This window comes from Kogia breviceps, chromosome 5 (assembly GCF_026419965.1).
Source record: "Kogia breviceps isolate mKogBre1 chromosome 5, mKogBre1 haplotype 1, whole genome shotgun sequence".
Lineage (NCBI taxonomy): Eukaryota > Metazoa > Chordata > Mammalia > Artiodactyla > Physeteridae > Kogia > Kogia breviceps.
The window spans coordinates 92,093,968-92,110,991 of NC_081314.1; the positions used below are offsets into that span (position 1 = coordinate 92,093,968).

Sequence of the window (17,024 nt, forward strand, 5' to 3'; positions counted from 1 at the left end):
CTTCACCAGAGCAAAGTTCTTGGCTATTCTGAACTTTCAAAAACCAGTCTCACCGATTTCTGCTTTTGGGAAGATGGTGTAGAGGTCCTTTTCCTTATTCTTCTCACTAAGTAATACTAAGAACCTTGGACATTTTAAATATAAGACAAGCATAAGACCCTGAAAAATAGAGAGAAGGCAGCAGATCAGTTAGGAAAGTAGGTACTCAAGGAAAAGCACAGAGACAGGTTCCCTGGGATTTTCTTCTGCCTCATAAATCCCAGACTTAGAGTTGAAGAAGAGGCAACAACATCAACAACCTGGCTCAATCACTAGAGAATTATGCAGTGAAAAAAGACAAAGACAAAAGTTTACATAGTATGTGATTACATTTGTGTAACATTCTTGAAATGATAAAATTATAGAAATGGAAGACAGACCAGTGGTTGCCAGGGGTTGCGGAGATGAGGGTAGGAGGAAAGTAGGAGTGGCTATAAAAGGGCAACAGGAGAAACCCCTGTGGTGTTAAAACTGTTCTGTACCTTGACTGCATCATCATGAATATCCTGGTGTAATAGGGAAGAACAAATCTGACTCCATATTAGATCTGTTTCTTTTACTTTAACCTTTGTATTTTATTGCTTTTGCAACAAGTTAAGAATGTTGCCAATAGCCTGAAATACACATGACAGGCCATTCTCAAGGGTATGACTTTTAAAAATATAATACTTTCCCATTCATATAGAGATACAAAGTTGCAGAACACTGAATACCATTTGTCTTATTGGAGGTTTACAGGAACATAATGACTGACCTACATGGACAGCTGCAAGACCAAAGGATTCCAACACCAAGAAGTATGCAACAACCAACCACCCCCTTCCCCTTTCAGTATAAAAGAAGCCTGAATTCTAAGTGGGGTAAGATGAGTCTCCTGGGCACTAGGGCACCATCTTCTTGGTCTGCTGCCTTTCTCAACAAAGTTGCTATTCCTTGCTCCAACCACTAGTCTCTTGATTTACTGGCCTACCATGAGGCAAGCAGTATGAGCTTGGACTCCGTAACACTGTTTGTGATACTGTACTCAAGTGTGCAAGATGTTACCATTGGAGGGAAGTGGGTATAGGGTGCACAGGACCTCTCTGAATTATCAATATTTCTTATAATTAATTGCATGGGAATCTACAGTTACCGCAAAATAGAGATTAACTTTTTTTAAAAGTGCCTTCTAATATGTCTTAATGTACACATTGAGATGGCTGAATCAAAATTCTTCCATTGAAAAAGTGATGAATGTGTTTGATTTCTAATACTTATTTTGGACTTCTTCATGTTTTTCTTTTTCTTTTTTTTTTGAAGAATCAATCTCAAACTTTAAAAATAGTCTTCACAGCAAATATTCCCATACATTTTTCTAGAACTAAGGAAGAAAATTTCTCATTATAAGAATTAGCCAGCACAGTCGCTAAATCTAATCTTTGATGAGAGATTTTTAAAAGGCAGGTCAATAAATGGCTTTTAATTTAGAAATACTAAGTAATTTAACAACAAATATGGGGATCACTTTTCCTATGAAGAATCAATAGTCCTCCCTCATCGCCCCTCTCCCATGTACCTGTTAGTATTGATATACTGTATTTTCAATGTTCATGTAGTTTGTACATTTTTCTATACTGATTTATCATTTTTTAAAAAAAGAATATGACTTTTCCCAGACATAGTGGCATACAGGGCCTCCTTTTAGTCTAAGTTACATTCTGTATTTCAGCATTCAGACCGAGAATGCTAAATTATGCTACATAAGATGAACAGTACACATCCCTCAGTTCTAAGCAGGGATTTTTAAATGTGTGGCACCATCAAGAGGCAAGAGCTTGTACTGTCACTGTAACAAGAACCTAGGGTTTGCTCTCAAGTATAGGGGACTATTTTAACACAAAATTACACTAAGACTTTGGCTCAGTTTTTCCCCAATGTGGAGTCACTAGATTATTGCTAAATGCTATTTTTTCCCTTCCCATTCCTCTTCTACCCATCTAGCCCTCCAATTGAAGAAGAAAGAAAAGACTTTTTATTCTCAGTTAACTGGAGACAGTTGGCAACTCTAATTTGCTAAGAATTAATTCCTTCAGTATTTACTGAACATCTACATTTATGCCAGCAATTTGCTATTTAAAAGATAAAGTCTTTATTCTCTAATGACCCAAGGTGATCTGACCATAGATAACAGTCTACTTTATATTATCTACTAGTTATAGATTTACTCTTATTTTATTAGAAATTAGAGAAGTTGTCTTAGAGAATGGATAGCTTATTTAGAAAGTAGACAGTATTACCAATCTAATCCTGTGCTGACCAATATCCAATATATTATAATTAATTTCATCTTTTTTTGGTAGTTTTTCTCAATGTAAGAAAATTTTAAAATACATGGTTTACATTTATGGCTCACATTGTATTTCTGCATCAGACTCTACAAACCATCCAAACAAGTCATGAAAGTAAAGGGGGCAGAGAATGGCAGAGAACTGACTGGCTGTTTTAAACATTAGAGCTAGGAAAAGCAAGGCTCCACAGAAACAAATCATTCTAAAGCTTATGTCAAACCTGAAGATTAAATCAATTAATTAATGAATGGACATTCTGACTCAGAATACAGGAAGAGAGTCATAATTTTGAAATATCCCTTTATAAAGTGTGAGCCATCAAATTTATTTGGTTAGTAAACCAACCTGTCACCCCATTTGCAGTTTAACTGACTCACTTCCCACTACTGCAACCCTTGTTTTTTTCTTTTAATTAAAACTATAGTCAGGATGTAGCAAGAGGAAGGGCCACATCAGGAAGCAGATGCCTTTCAAGTCAGATGGGAGTGCAAAATAGTTTTCAATACTTAAGTTTGCCTTCACATTTCAAACACATTCTTCTTAGGAAGAAAGGAAGATGGCTAGGAAACCATAGGCATTCTTATAACACTGTCCTTTCTGCTTCCAGTGAAGAGGTGTTGTCAAATTTACAGTACAAAAAGGTCTGAATGACCAAACTGTCTTTTGGGGTCAGGAGTCACTAGGAAGTAGAGGCAGCAAGAAGCAGATATAAAAGCAAAACACATCCACAGGTAGACTAATTCTCACCTGACAATGCTCACTCTTCTTGAGTTCCCAAATTTTCCTAATTATAGAACTGAATTTTAAATCTGTTTACTCTCTGGTCTTTAAAATAGTATCAGTCTTACCACCTTAAGGAGATTAGAGAACATACACTTTTATTTTATAAAATTCCATTTTATATAATTCCTTAAATATGCTCAATTATACTTTTAGTTAATTTTAGAAACATTAGATCTATTGTCTACTCAAAAGTACACAAGCCTTGGTTTTGTATGATTCTGCAGAGCACCAATTCTTACAAAGAATGCTACAAATTTTTCAGCATAAAGAAAAATAACTCATTCTCATCTTTTTATTTTTAATTGAAAAGTGAAAGAGAATTTTCTGTTTCTGGAAGTAAAAAGAATGCATTTATGCTCAGATATTTGCATTCTTTTGTGGAGAGCTTCACTGTTACTGAGAACTAAGTATGTAAACTTAAGTTTGAGATGTCTGGGAACTAGGGGAGCAGCCTATGGCCACAGAATAAGGAAAGCCAGAATGAATATCATTCACTCTTTCTAAAAACATGTGTACAATGTTTCCCATACTCTACTCATCTGGCTACAAGGTGGATGCACAGCAGTGAGCAAGACAGGCATGGTCCCAGCCCTTTGCAACTTAAAATTCTTTAGTTGTAAGGCACTTTCAGAAACGCTATTAGAACAAAACATCTTCTAAATTGTAGAGAATTGCTGTCCCAAACATTTCACCTATTCACATAATAAATACCATGGAAGTATTATTACATGTCTTGAAAGAAAGTCAACCTCATCTCCAGGGTGGCAGAATATGCAAAAAGTTAGAAAACCTTATTTCATGGTGCCTTATGAGAGCTGGCATCATATTACAACTTGCTGGAGAAATGAACACCAAGTGTGACCCTACATAGTTCTAAACAGTGACAATACTGTTAATCAAGGTACCACAGATGACTGCCATCCGCCAGAAAGAAAATAATGGATTGCTACAACTCAGTCTGTGGGAATCTATTAGTTCTCCACAATAGCACACAGATGCTTTTGGTGATGTAACCAAATGAATACTCTTAATAGCAGTAGGGTTTGCTTTAAGTTTTTTATTTTCCCCTTTTCTTCCTAAAGTGACTTTAACTGCCCTGGACCGTAAGATGAACTAGATGGACATCACTACCTCTGTATTACTGGAAGGGAGGCAGGTATCAAATGAGATGAATAAAAGAATATCCTGTCTATTTTGTAATGATTTCTTTAGCATTTCAAGCATCTAGTTGGTCAAAGGATCAGCATCCCAGCCCACTAGAGGTACCTTATCCATTCCCCTACTTGGAAAACAGCTCAGAACTGGGAAGTTTAAATGACCACTGGCCAGCCCAGAAGGATGTCACAAGGTCTATGAGCTGAAGTACACACACTTCGTGCACACAGGACCCTCTTAAGACCTCACTTACCCCTAGTAACTCTTAGTTGGCAGTATTCTTAAACAAGTCTTGATATCTGGTTTCTAAAAATCATAAATTTTAAAAAGAAGGCTGGCTTAATGACAAAAGAAAAATTGGCAGCTTAGAGCAAGAAAGAAGAAAAATTATAAAAAACAAAACAACTCAACTAGCACAGCAGTTGGAAGCTATTTAATGTTGACTCACTGTGGATAGTTGTACCCCATTAGTAGGTCCTTCGAGATTCATGATTAGGGTTCAGCCTTTTATACTCAATATAATTACCTTGAGTTTTCAAATAAAGATTGCACAAGTAAAAAAATCCAAATGAAACACTGGGATAATCACAAGTCAAGCTAAAAAATACTACAGAAATTATGCTTAGTGAATCAACTTTATCCTGCTTGGTTTCCTCATTAATGAATTCAATAAATCTTTGGCATCTATTAATTCTATATTTGTCTAAGAGTTGGGTTTATTTTTTGAAAATTATGCTTTAACAATTTCGAGGTCCCAGTGGACCCATCCTCTAGAGTCAAATAAACTGTATTGCTCATGAAGAATAGCTCATGGGCTGGAAGCCCAGGCACAGCTTTTCTTGGCTCCTGGAGTAAACCCCATATGGCAGTAGAACTTTACCTTCACTGACTCACTATCTTCTGAAATTTTTGTTTTCCTGCTCTGGGTTTCTGATTCGTGTCTACATTTGATCAGGGTTTTGGATTGCACAAAATCAATAGTTATCCGCATTGATGGTGCAATGACTGGGAATCTGGTTTTATGATCTGACCACTTGGTGAACTGTCAGGTAGAACTGGAAGCTACCCTTGCTCTGGTGAGAGATGGCTGAGCATTTATTTGTTGTCATTTCTCACTTGTTTGTTGTTTTTCTGTTTGTGAATTCAAATCAGGACAATTTTTTTTACCTAATCTCTGTAACTGAGAAAAAAAAAAATCACTGTGTGTGAGTGAAATATTTTCCTATTTCCTGAGGATAATAATACATTAAGATAAAGGACCTCTATTATAATTGGTTTATAGAGACTAATAAGCATTTAAATAAATCTAACATTCCCAAAATTCCAAAAAAATAAAAAGGAAATTCTAAAAATTTAAATGTGTTCTCCTTTAGAAAAGACCTTCCTCTTCAAAACTATTGAGTTCAGAAGCACTTTTCTTTGCCTTAGAAAACAAGTTTAGATGAATAAAGTGGATCCTTACACAAATTATCAAACACTGATTTGATAATTTGGTTTAAAAAATAGCTATATGTCTTTGCCTTGTCTTATCAGTGTACAGAATAATACAAGTTTAATTTCATCTTTAAAATAAGTTTGGATTAGTTTTATCATAAAGTGATTAGTTTCTCTGAACTTCTTTACTAGTTTACTGAAAAGATAAGCTAAGATTACTTCTATATACAGTGTAAGATTAAGAAAAACATAAAATTTGTGTAACTATGACAAACCTTTTAATATCAATAGTAATTATGTTCTGTGATGTGTCAGCTTAAACACAGTTTACAATATCTTAAGTTAAGGGCTTCTATCTGAAGTGTCTGATTGTTCCAGAAAGTGAAAGAAGACCATGAAGAACAAAAATTGATGGAAATTTAAAAATTAAAAAAATTACATATTTGGATGTCAGGGAGATCAAGATAGTGGAGAAAGAGGACGCTGAGCTCATCTCCCCCAAGTAACACACCAAAAATACAGTTTTCTGCAGAAATTTTGCAGGCCAGAAGGGAGTGGCATGATATATTTAAAGTGCTGAAAGGGAAAAACCTAAGACCTAGGACACTCTACCCAGCAAGGTTATCATTCAGAAGTGAAGAAGAGATAAAGAACTTCTCAATCAAGCAAAAAGTAAGAGTTCAGCAATACTAAAGTGACCCTAAAACAAGTGTTAAAGGGTCTTCTCTAAGAGGAAAAGAAAAGGCTACAACAAAAAGTTTATAGGAAAGAAAAAATCCCACAGATAAAGGCAAATACATAGTAAAGATTGTGGATCAACTACTTAAATAATTGAGCATGAAGATTAAAAGACAGAAATTGTAAAATCAACTATAACTACAATAAACAGTTATGGGATAGACATGAAGATGTAAATTATGACATCAAAAACCCAAAAGTGGGGGAGGGGAGTAAAAAACGTAGATCTTTTAGAATGTATTTGAATTTAAATGACTATCAGTTTAGAACAAGTAGATATATTTATAGGTCAACATATGAACCCTATGGTTACCACAAATCAAAACCTACAACAGATAGACAAAAACTAAGGAGAAAGAAACACAAGCATACCACTGAAGAAAATCATCAAACCACAAGGGAACAAACTAAAGGAAGAGAAAAAAACAGAAGAACTATAATAACAACCAGTAAACAAGTAACAAAATGGCAAGAAGTGCACACTTATCAACAGTCACTTTAAATGTCAATGAACTAAATGCTCCAATCAAAAGACATAGGATACCTGATTGGATAAAAAAAAAAAAACAAGACCCGTCTATATGCTGCCTACAAGAGACTCACTTCAGAGCTAAAAACACACACAGACTGAAAGTGAGGGGATGGAAAAAGATATTTCATGAAAATGGAAATGTAAGAAAGCTAGGGTAGTAATACTCATATCAGACAAAGTAGACTTTAAAACAAAGCCTATATCCAAAGACAAAGAAGGGCATTATATGATGATAAAGGGATCAATACAAGAAGAGGATATAACACTCATTAACATATTTAGGTGCTCCTGTATTAGTTAACATATACCTAATATAGGAGCACCTGAATATATAAAGTAAATATTAACAGACATAAAGGGGGAAATTAACAATAATACAATAAAAGTAGAGGACTTTAACACCCCTCTTACATCAATTGACAGATCATCCAAACAGAAAATCATGAGAAAACAATGGTCTTAAAGGACATATAGACCAGTTGGACTTAACAGATAACTACAGGACATTCCACTCAAAAACAGCAGAATACACATTTCTTTTCAAGTGCATGTGGAACATTCTCCAAGAAAGATCACATGCTAGGACACAAAACAAATCCCAACAAATTTAAGAGTCTAGAAATTATATCAAGCATCTTTTTCAACCACATGGTATGAAACTAAAAATCAATTACAGGGAAAAAAATGGGAAAAACACAAACATGTGGAGATTAAACAACATGCCACTAAAAAACCAGTGGGCCAATGAAGAAATCTAAGAGGAAATCAGAAAATACCCTGAGACAAATGAATATAAATACACAGGGATTTCCCTGGTGGCACAGTGGTTAAGAATCTGCCTGCCAACGCAGGGGACATAGGTTCAATCCCTGGTCCATGAATATCCCACGTGCTGTGGAGCAACTAAGCTCATGTGCCACAACTACTGAGACTGAGCTCTAGAGCCCACGAGCCACAACTACTGAGCCCACATGCCACAACTATTGAAGCTTGTGCACCTAGAGCCCATGCTCTGCAACAAGAGAAGCCACCGCGATGAGAAGCCTGCACACTGCAATGAAGAGTAGCCCCTCTTTGAGGCAACTAGAGAAAGCCCATGTGCAGCGACAAAGACCCAACACAGCCAAAAATAAATAAAATAATTAATTAAAAAAAAAAAACAAAACACACAACTTTCCAAAACCTATGGGACACAGAAAAAGTGGTTGTAAGAGGGAAGTTTATAGCAATACAGGACTATCTCAAGAAATAAGAAAAATCTCAAATAAATAACTTAAACTGCCATCTAAAACAATTTAAAAAGGAAGAACAAACAAAGCCTAAAGGCAGCAGAAGGAAGAAAATAATAAATATCAGAGAGGAAATAAATATAATAGAGACCAAAAAAAATAGAAAAGATTCATGGAACCAAGAGCTGAGTTTAAAAGATAAATAAAATTGATAAGCCTTTAGCCAGGCTCATTAAAAAAAGAGAGAGGACACAAATAAAATGAGAAACAAAAGAGAAGAACCAATATCACAGAGATACAAAAAACCATAATAGAATACTATGAACAGTTATAAACCAACAAATTGGACAACCTAGAAGAAATGGATAAATTCCTAGAAACACACAATCTTCCAAGACTGAATAAGGAAGAAATAGATAATCTGAACAGACCAATCACTAGTGGTGAAATTGAATGAAGAATTAAAAAAAACTCCCAGTAAACAAAAATCCAGGACCAGATGGCTTCACGGGGAATTCTAAAAGACATATAAAGAAGTGCTAATACCTATCCTTCTCAAACTATTCCAAAAAACCAAAGAGATGGGAACACTCCCAAATGAATTCTATGAGGCCACCATTACCCTGATACCAAAACCAGACAAAGACACGACAAAAAAAGAAAGAAAGAAAGAAAATTACAGACCAATATCTCTGATGAACAGAGGTGCAAAAATCCTCAACAGAATATTAGGAAAACAAATTCAACAATATATAAAAAAGGATCATACACCATGATCAAGTAGGATTTATTCCAGGGATGCAAAGATTCAATATCCACAGTTAACGAATGCAATACATCACATTAATAAAAAGAAAGATAAAAATCACATAACCATTTCAATAGACAAAGAAAAAGCATTTATCAAAATTCAACAACCATTCATGATTAAAACTCTCACAAAGTTGGCATACAGGGAACATATCTCAACATATTAAAGGCCATTTATGACAATCCCATAACTAACATCATTCTTAATGGTGAAAAGCTGAAAGCTTTTCCTCTACAACCAGGAACAAGGCAAGGATGCCCACTCTTGCCACTTCTATTTAACATGGTATTAGAAGTCCTATCCACAGCAATCAGATAAGAAAAGAAATAAAAGTCATCAAAATGGGAAAGGAAGAAGTAAAACTGTCACTATTTGCAGATGACATGACACTATATTTTCAAAACCCTAAAGTCTCCACAAAAAACTATTAGAACTAATAAAGGAATTCAGTAAAGTTGCAGGATACAAGATTAATATACAGAAATCTCTTGCTTTTCTATACACTAATGATGAACTCTCAGAAAGAGAAATCAAGAAAACAATCCTATTTAAAATCACATCAAAAAGAATAAAATACCTGGGTATAAATTTAATCAACTAGGAGAAAGACCTATACTCTGAAAACTATAAAACACTGATGAAGTAAATTGATGATGATACAAAGAAATAGAGAGATTTCCTATGTTCATGAATCTGAAGAATTAACATTGTTAAAATGTCCATACTACCTAAAGCAATCTACAGATTTAATGTGATCCTTATCAAAATATCCAAGACATTTTTCACAGAATAAGAATGAATAATCCTAAAACTTATTTGTAACCACAAAATACCCTGCATAGCCAAAGCAGTCTTGACAAAAAATGAACGAAGCTGGAGGAATCACACTCCTTGATTTCAGACTATACTACAAAGCTATGGCAATCAAATAGTATGATGCTGGCACAAAAACATACACATAGATCAATGTAACAGAATAGAGAGCACAGAAACAAACCCATATACTTATGGTCAATTACTCTGTGACAAAGGAGGCAAGAATATAAAATGGAAAAAAGACAGTCTCTTCAACAAGTGGTGCTGGGAAAACTGGACAACTACATGTGAAAGAATGAAATTAGAACATTCTCTAACACCATATACAAAAATAAACTCAAAATGTATTAAAGACTTAAATGTAAAACCAGAAACCATAAAACTCCTAGAAGAAAACATAGGCAGAACACTCTTTGACATAAGTTGTAGCAGTATCTTTTTGGATCTTTCTCCTCAGGCAAAGGAAACAAAAGCAAAAATAAACAAGTGGGACCTAAGTAAAAATAAACAAGTGGGACCTAATTAAACTTCACAGCTTTTGCAAAGCAAAGGACACCAATAAAACAAAAAGACAGCCTACTGGATGGGAGAATATTTGCAAATGATATATTCAATAAGGGGTTAATATCGAAAATATATAAACAGCTCATACAACTCAATATCATAAAAACAAACAACTCAATTTAAAAATAGGCAGAAGACCTGAAAAGACATTTTTCCGAAGAAGACATACAGATGGCAAATAGACACATGAAAAGATGCTCAACATTGTTAATCATCAGAAAAATGCAAACCATAACCACAGTGAGATATCCCCTCACACCTGCCGGAATGGCTATCATGAAAAAGACCACAAATAACAAATGCTGGCAAGAATGTGGAGAAAAGGGAACCCTAGTAAACTGTTGGTGGGAATGTAAACTGGCAGAGCCACTATGGAAAACAGTATGGAGATGCTTCAAAATACTAAAAATAGAACTCATATGATCCAGCAATTCTACTTCTGGGTATATACCCAAAGAAAACAGAAATCAGTAATTTGAGAAGACATATGCACCCAATGTTCATAGCAGCATTATTTACAATAGCCAAGATATGAAAGCAACCTAAGAGTTCATCATCAGATGGATAAAGAAGATGTGGTATATACAGACAACAGAATATTACTCAGCCATAAAAAATAATGAAGTTTTCCCATTTGCAACAACATGGATGGACCTGAAGGATATTATGCTTAATGAAATAAGTCAGCCAGAGAAAGACAAATACTGTATGTTAGCACTTACATGTAGAATCTAAACAATAAAACATAACGAAACAGAAAGAGACTCACAGATATAAAGAACAAACTGGTGATAACATGTGGGGAGAGGGATGGAGAGGCAATAGAAGGGTAGGGAATTAAGAGGTACAAACTACTATGTATAAAATAAATAAACTATAAGGATATATGGTACAGTATAGGGAATACAGCCAATATCTTATAATAACTCTAAGTGGAGTATAATCTATAAAAATGTGAAATCACCATGTTGTATACCTGAAAGTTATATAATACTATAAATCAACTGTACAGTAATAAAATAAAGTTACATTAAAAATTTTAGATTTGCAGAGAGGGAGCTTATTTGACTTACTTTATAATATCTGCAAATAGTTAATTCTGTAAAGATGTAATAAAATGTTAAAACTTTGGCAAAGTTTGAACAACACTGATGAGTTTATTTATGAAGTAATTTTTTAGTGAGAAGTATCCTATTAATGTAAAACTAAAATGCAATGATCTCTTATTGAAATTACCTACTTACTTATCTTGGAGAAATCAGCCTGTGCTTACAAAAGATAGCAAAAGTTTATATTTTTTTTGTAATCTGCCCAGAGAGAAGAGTTTCAGTATCTCACAAGAGTAATCTTTTGTGCCTTGTCCTAACTGGGATATATACTTGCATATTTAAAATGACCAAAAACAGTTCCTCATTTGATTATTTTAAGATTTATTATTTATAATAAATAACTTATTCTCACTTTATTAGTTAACCAAACTGCAAACATTCATTTTTCTCAGGCATCCACACACTATATTATTCAAATAACATAATTTCTGATTAATATTTGATTTCGCCTTCCCAAGATCAGACCCTAAATTCAGGAAAACAAATTTTTTCCAAGATAACTTGTACATCTGAACTGTCTTTAAGTTTTCCCAGAGGACTATTGTGCAATGACAAAGATTTTTTTTCTTAACCTTACAAAAAGAAGAATGCTAGAAATAATTAGGTTTATTTGTTAAGCCCCTTCTTGATAAATAGCTCAACACTATCAAGAAATGCATAGGAAGATTTGTCAAATCGAATGAGAAGTCAGCCTTCCCTAGGCTAATTTTGTACAGGCAAAATATTATAACGTAAAGTTAAGTGATTGCATACTTTACAGATAGGCCCTGGATATATGTCAACGTCCTCACTCTCTGTAATACGTTCTCACCCTCAGGAGAAACACTGATTAAATAAGACAACATGGGCTTCCCGGGTGGTGCAGTGGTTAAGAATCCACCTGCAAATGCAAGGGACATGGGTTTGAGCCCTGGTCTGGGAAGATCCCACATGCCGTGGAGCAACTAAGCCCATGTACCACATCTACTGAGCCTGTGCTCTAGAGCCCGTGAGCCACAACTACTGAGCCTGCATGCCACAACTACTGAAGCCTGTGTGCCTAGAGCCCGTGCTCCACAACAAGAGAACAAGAGAAGCCACTGCAACGAGAAGCCCTCGCACTGCAACGAAGAGTAGCCCCCTCTCGCCAAAACTAGAGAAAGACTGCGCACAGCAACGAAGACCCAACACAGCCAAAAATAAATAAATTTATTAAAAAAAATAAGATCAACATCTTATTGCCTAATAGATTTAAATTCTCCTTCTTGCTGATACTGTTTGATAAATTAACCATAGATTAACCATAGCCACTTACTCTTACCCTCACCGAGTAGTCCACGATTTCCTCAACACTCTGCTTAAGTTATAGGTGAGGATGTGCCTTTAACAAAGAAAGACAGTCTCAGAGCCTCGTGGACAGAACTTTACCAGATACTCTTTACTCTTGATATTTCAAAGAATGGACTTAGGGTCAGAGGCTGACAGAAGAGCTGACATTACATAGACAAGTATGAGATAGTACTAGAGGCTAAATCAGATTTTCAGGACTTCTTTTAGTTCAGAAATAGATAACTTCATGAAATCAAATTAATGACCCAAGGTTAGAGGAATAAGAATTAATTACATAGAACAGATTGAACTGAAACTGGAAATCTAATTTCTAAATGTGGACATGTGTTTTGCAAAATTATTGGCATTATCTTAATGTTCTATTTTCTGATGGGGAAAACCCTTTTAGCATTCATGCTGATCTATCTCTAACCCATCAATTCAGTTGACTCCGATGTTGCAAACTAAATGAAACATTCTTTTAAAGTTAGTTTGTTCTCCTCGGTCCTTCAGATTCAGGAAGAAACATTTTTTTCTGAGACATTTTACTTTTTAATGGCAATAACATTATTTGCATGGGCTCAATAAGAATCTGTCCTCCCTTTTACTGGAATATAATCAGGCAAATAGACAATACAACAGAGGCCAAATGTAGAGTGTCTTACTTAAAAATTAGCCTCACTTCATCAGATATGACAAGCCCCTTATTAAGGAGAAAGGGTTATAACTTCATATCTGAAGCTAATACCCAAAGCTTCTCCCAAGAAGTTTAACTAGGACCTGTTTGTGGCTTACAGAGCACCAACATTGTAGGCAGTAAAAAGGTCACTTACTGGATAGCCAGGAACCTTAGCAGATTTGGGAAAACTAGAGGAAAGAAAAATTCACCAACTCTTATAAGTGCTAAAGATGAAACCAGTTTGGGACTTCCCTGGTGGCGCAGTGGTTAAGAATCCTCCTGCCAATGCAGGGGACACGGGTTCAAGCCCTGGTCCAGGAAGATCCCACATGCCACAGAGCAACTAAGCCTGTGTGCCACGACTACTGAGCCTGTCCTCTAGAGGCTGCAAGACACAACTACCGAGCCCACGTGCTGCACCTAGAGCCCATGCTCAGCAACAAGAGAAGCCACCACAATGAGAAGCTTGCGCACCACAACAAAAAGTAGCCCCTCTCACCTCAACTAGAGAAAGCCCGCGTGCAGCAAGAAAGACCCAACACAGCCATAAATAAAAATAAATAAATAAGAGTTTGGTTTCCGACCCTTAGAACAGAAGAGTAAATAAAAGCATTTAACGAAGACCTCTGAAGTGATGAAGCCATTGAAATGCTCTCCTAGGTAACTTAATAAATCATAGAAGTTGATTCTCTGGCTTTATCAATGACAGTTGTTCAGTACAGTATAGCACTAGATTTGCTATCTATATACAAGAAGGCTTTTATATGCTAATTTAAAGTTTTTCTAGCTTATGTCAATGAATCAGGCCCCAATACAATGCCTTTTGTGATCATGAAAAATCTTTGGAGATGATTTATGATAACAAAGGAACTGCCATACTGGAGAACCATCTAACATACCCACCCACAGAATACCAAATTCTCTAGGGGTATACACATTTGTTTTCATTCACTATTAGTGATTAGGATATTTAGAAACTCTGTAAGGATAGACATTAACTTATCAAAAACTGTGAGTGATGTGAATAATAATTTTTCTAAAATTTCAAGCAAATTCTGTCCTGTATAGATGCAAAAGTTTCTGTTCATTATAATCCAGAAGTTACAATTTTATTGTCCTGTAGGGCATTAACTAGTTTTGTATGTGATTCAGAAATCTTATTCCAGCATACTTTCTTTTAGTAACTAAAATACTATTGATACTCCTATACTTCTGTAAATCAGCTTTACCATCCTGCAGCTTCCCACATTAAGGAAATCTATAACCATTAATGAATCAAAATAATCTTATAGGTATTCACCCTAAAAAATTATGCTTAAAAGAAAATAGAAAAATGCAGCAGTTTGTTCTCATTCATTAGTGGGACTCTCCTGTTTTGTCTTTTCTTATTATTTTCAATAGTCTTTACAGTAATCATAAATCCATAGAAAAAGACAACTCAGTAATTTTTTTTGAGCATGTGTAGTCTGGAGTCACTATATGTATTAAGACATGGCTGAAGGGAGTATGGTGTGTGTGTGTCTATATACAGTGCAGAAAAATGGTTGAGCTCCATTGGGGCAACCTTTCAATTTTACAGACAACTTGCTATACAGAGAAACTTACTGCCTAATTTCCAATGAGTTGTCATTTCACTGATTATTACCATCATAGCATATACATGCAAATTTGATGACATAAATAATACAAATCAGTGTTTCTTCATAGTCTTAAGAGAGAAGTTTGTAAGACTTTTAAAGAAATTCAGTAAAATTCACAACTATCTTTGTTAGATTTATCAAGAATTTATACTTGTGAGACCTCTGCAGAGCAACTTAATATAACATTAGGCATATGTAGGCCTTCAAACTATCCATCTATGACTAATAATAGTGATCTGGGAAGAGGAAGGTTAGCAGGAGGAAATCTAGGAAGGGACCAGTGGCTAGTGCACATGGAAATTCTACACATATATCCTTGGGGTTTGTCTCTAAGCAGTTATTCAATGAAACAGTGAGGTCAAGTCAGATGAGAAGATTACCAATCGCTCCATCTCCTGCTCCCTGAGTCTCTCCTCCCTCTGTCGCCGGTGATAATCCATCAGGTCGTCTCGTCCTGAAATGGAGCTAATGCTGCTTTTCCGTTCCCGAAGGACAGGCTGGGGGGTTCCTGAGGCCTGTCTGAGGCTGTCCGGATCTGCATCATCAAACTCAACAGACCCACATGAGAAGTTCCTCCTGGCCGCAAACGCTCTGTCAAGCTCTCCGGGAGGGAATGAATGACCTGGGCTGGTCCCCAAGTAGGAAGCCCTATCAAGGTCATCAGAGGTACAGGAGGAGGTGGAGGCCAGAAGCATCTTCCGAGCCACTCGAGGACTGGCAGGGACGCTGAGGGTGGAACTCACATAAGGATTGCCCTCAGAGGCAGAGGTTTTATAGGGTAAAGCTCCTGAGCTCAAAGAAGAAAAATTCAGGTAATTGTCATTGTCTGTGATGCTATGAGGTAGATCCTTTTCCCCCAGTTTTGTTCGTTTGTAATTGCCCAGAGAGCTTCTTGGAGGCAAACTGAGAGGTGCCAGCTGATTCTCTGTGGCTCTGTGCAACCTGGGGAGAGATCGGCTATAGGCGCCCATGTGACTCAGGCTGCTGCTTGAGTACTTCCTAGTTCTTAAACTGATGTTTTCAGATGCCAGATCCTTGTGTCTGGTCAACTTGGACTGAAGTGTCAGGTTGTCCTGGATGCTTATTTTCCTGGCTTGCTTTGGGCTTGAAGGCATGCTGGCTGCCCCTGACCTACTGACGGGCAAGGAGCCAGTATCACTTAGGGAACTTCCATTCCACATGGTCAGGAGTGAGCCAGATGCTTTTCGGCCTTCCAGCCCTCCGAGAAAGTAGACGTTGTCATGGGATTTATTCCTTGAGCTATATTTGGAATAGGGAGGTTTCTCTGAAAGCTTCAAGGACCTTTCAGTGTCCCGGCCTGTAAAATGATCAAAGTCTGCTCTCCCAAGTGGATATCCACTAAGGGAGGGTGAAGTGCTGCGTAAAGGGGTGGGAGGTTTCACCGAAATATTTTTGTCATTTCCATCGCAAGAGAACTGCTTGGTTCCCTGGATTTTGGCCAAGGAGGGGCTACTTCTGACACTGGTTCCTAAAGGAGAAGGGCTTCTTTTAGCAGGCACAGGTTGTGAGAGGGTTAAATAGGAACCAGAATAGTCTCCATTGGTTTTGAATCTCAGACTGGAAGAATATTTCTTCGGGCTCAGGCTCTCCATCATGTTTTGGGAATCGTTTTCGAGGGAATTCGCCACAAAGCCCGCCTCTAAGCTACCATTCTGTAAATCCAGCTGCTTTTGCATGTGGCTCTGCTCTGCCATAATTTTGCTGGAATCTGTAAAGGTAAAAAAAAAAGAGAAAGCTTTACTTAACAAAGAAGATTTAAAAAGACGAACCACATTTTTTAGCCTACATCAGTACAAATAGGTTTGCAGTCCAATCTGTTGTAATTAAAAAACACAAACG

General features: G+C 36.3%; 1 protein-coding gene across 43 annotated transcripts in view; it reads right to left on the reverse strand.

Moving 5' to 3' along the window:
- The window catches only part of PHLDB2 (pleckstrin homology like domain family B member 2), a 135,824-nt gene that overhangs the window by 85,832 nt on the left and 32,968 nt on the right, over window positions 1-17,024 (reverse strand). For all 43 annotated transcript variants that reach the window (XM_067034679.1, XM_067034676.1, XM_067034674.1 and 40 more), the window contains exon 2: window positions 15,545-16,893. In XM_067034679.1, the coding sequence (XP_066890780.1) occupies window positions 15,545-16,893 (1,349 nt within the window). The remainder of the gene's footprint in view (window positions 1-15,544; window positions 16,894-17,024) is intronic.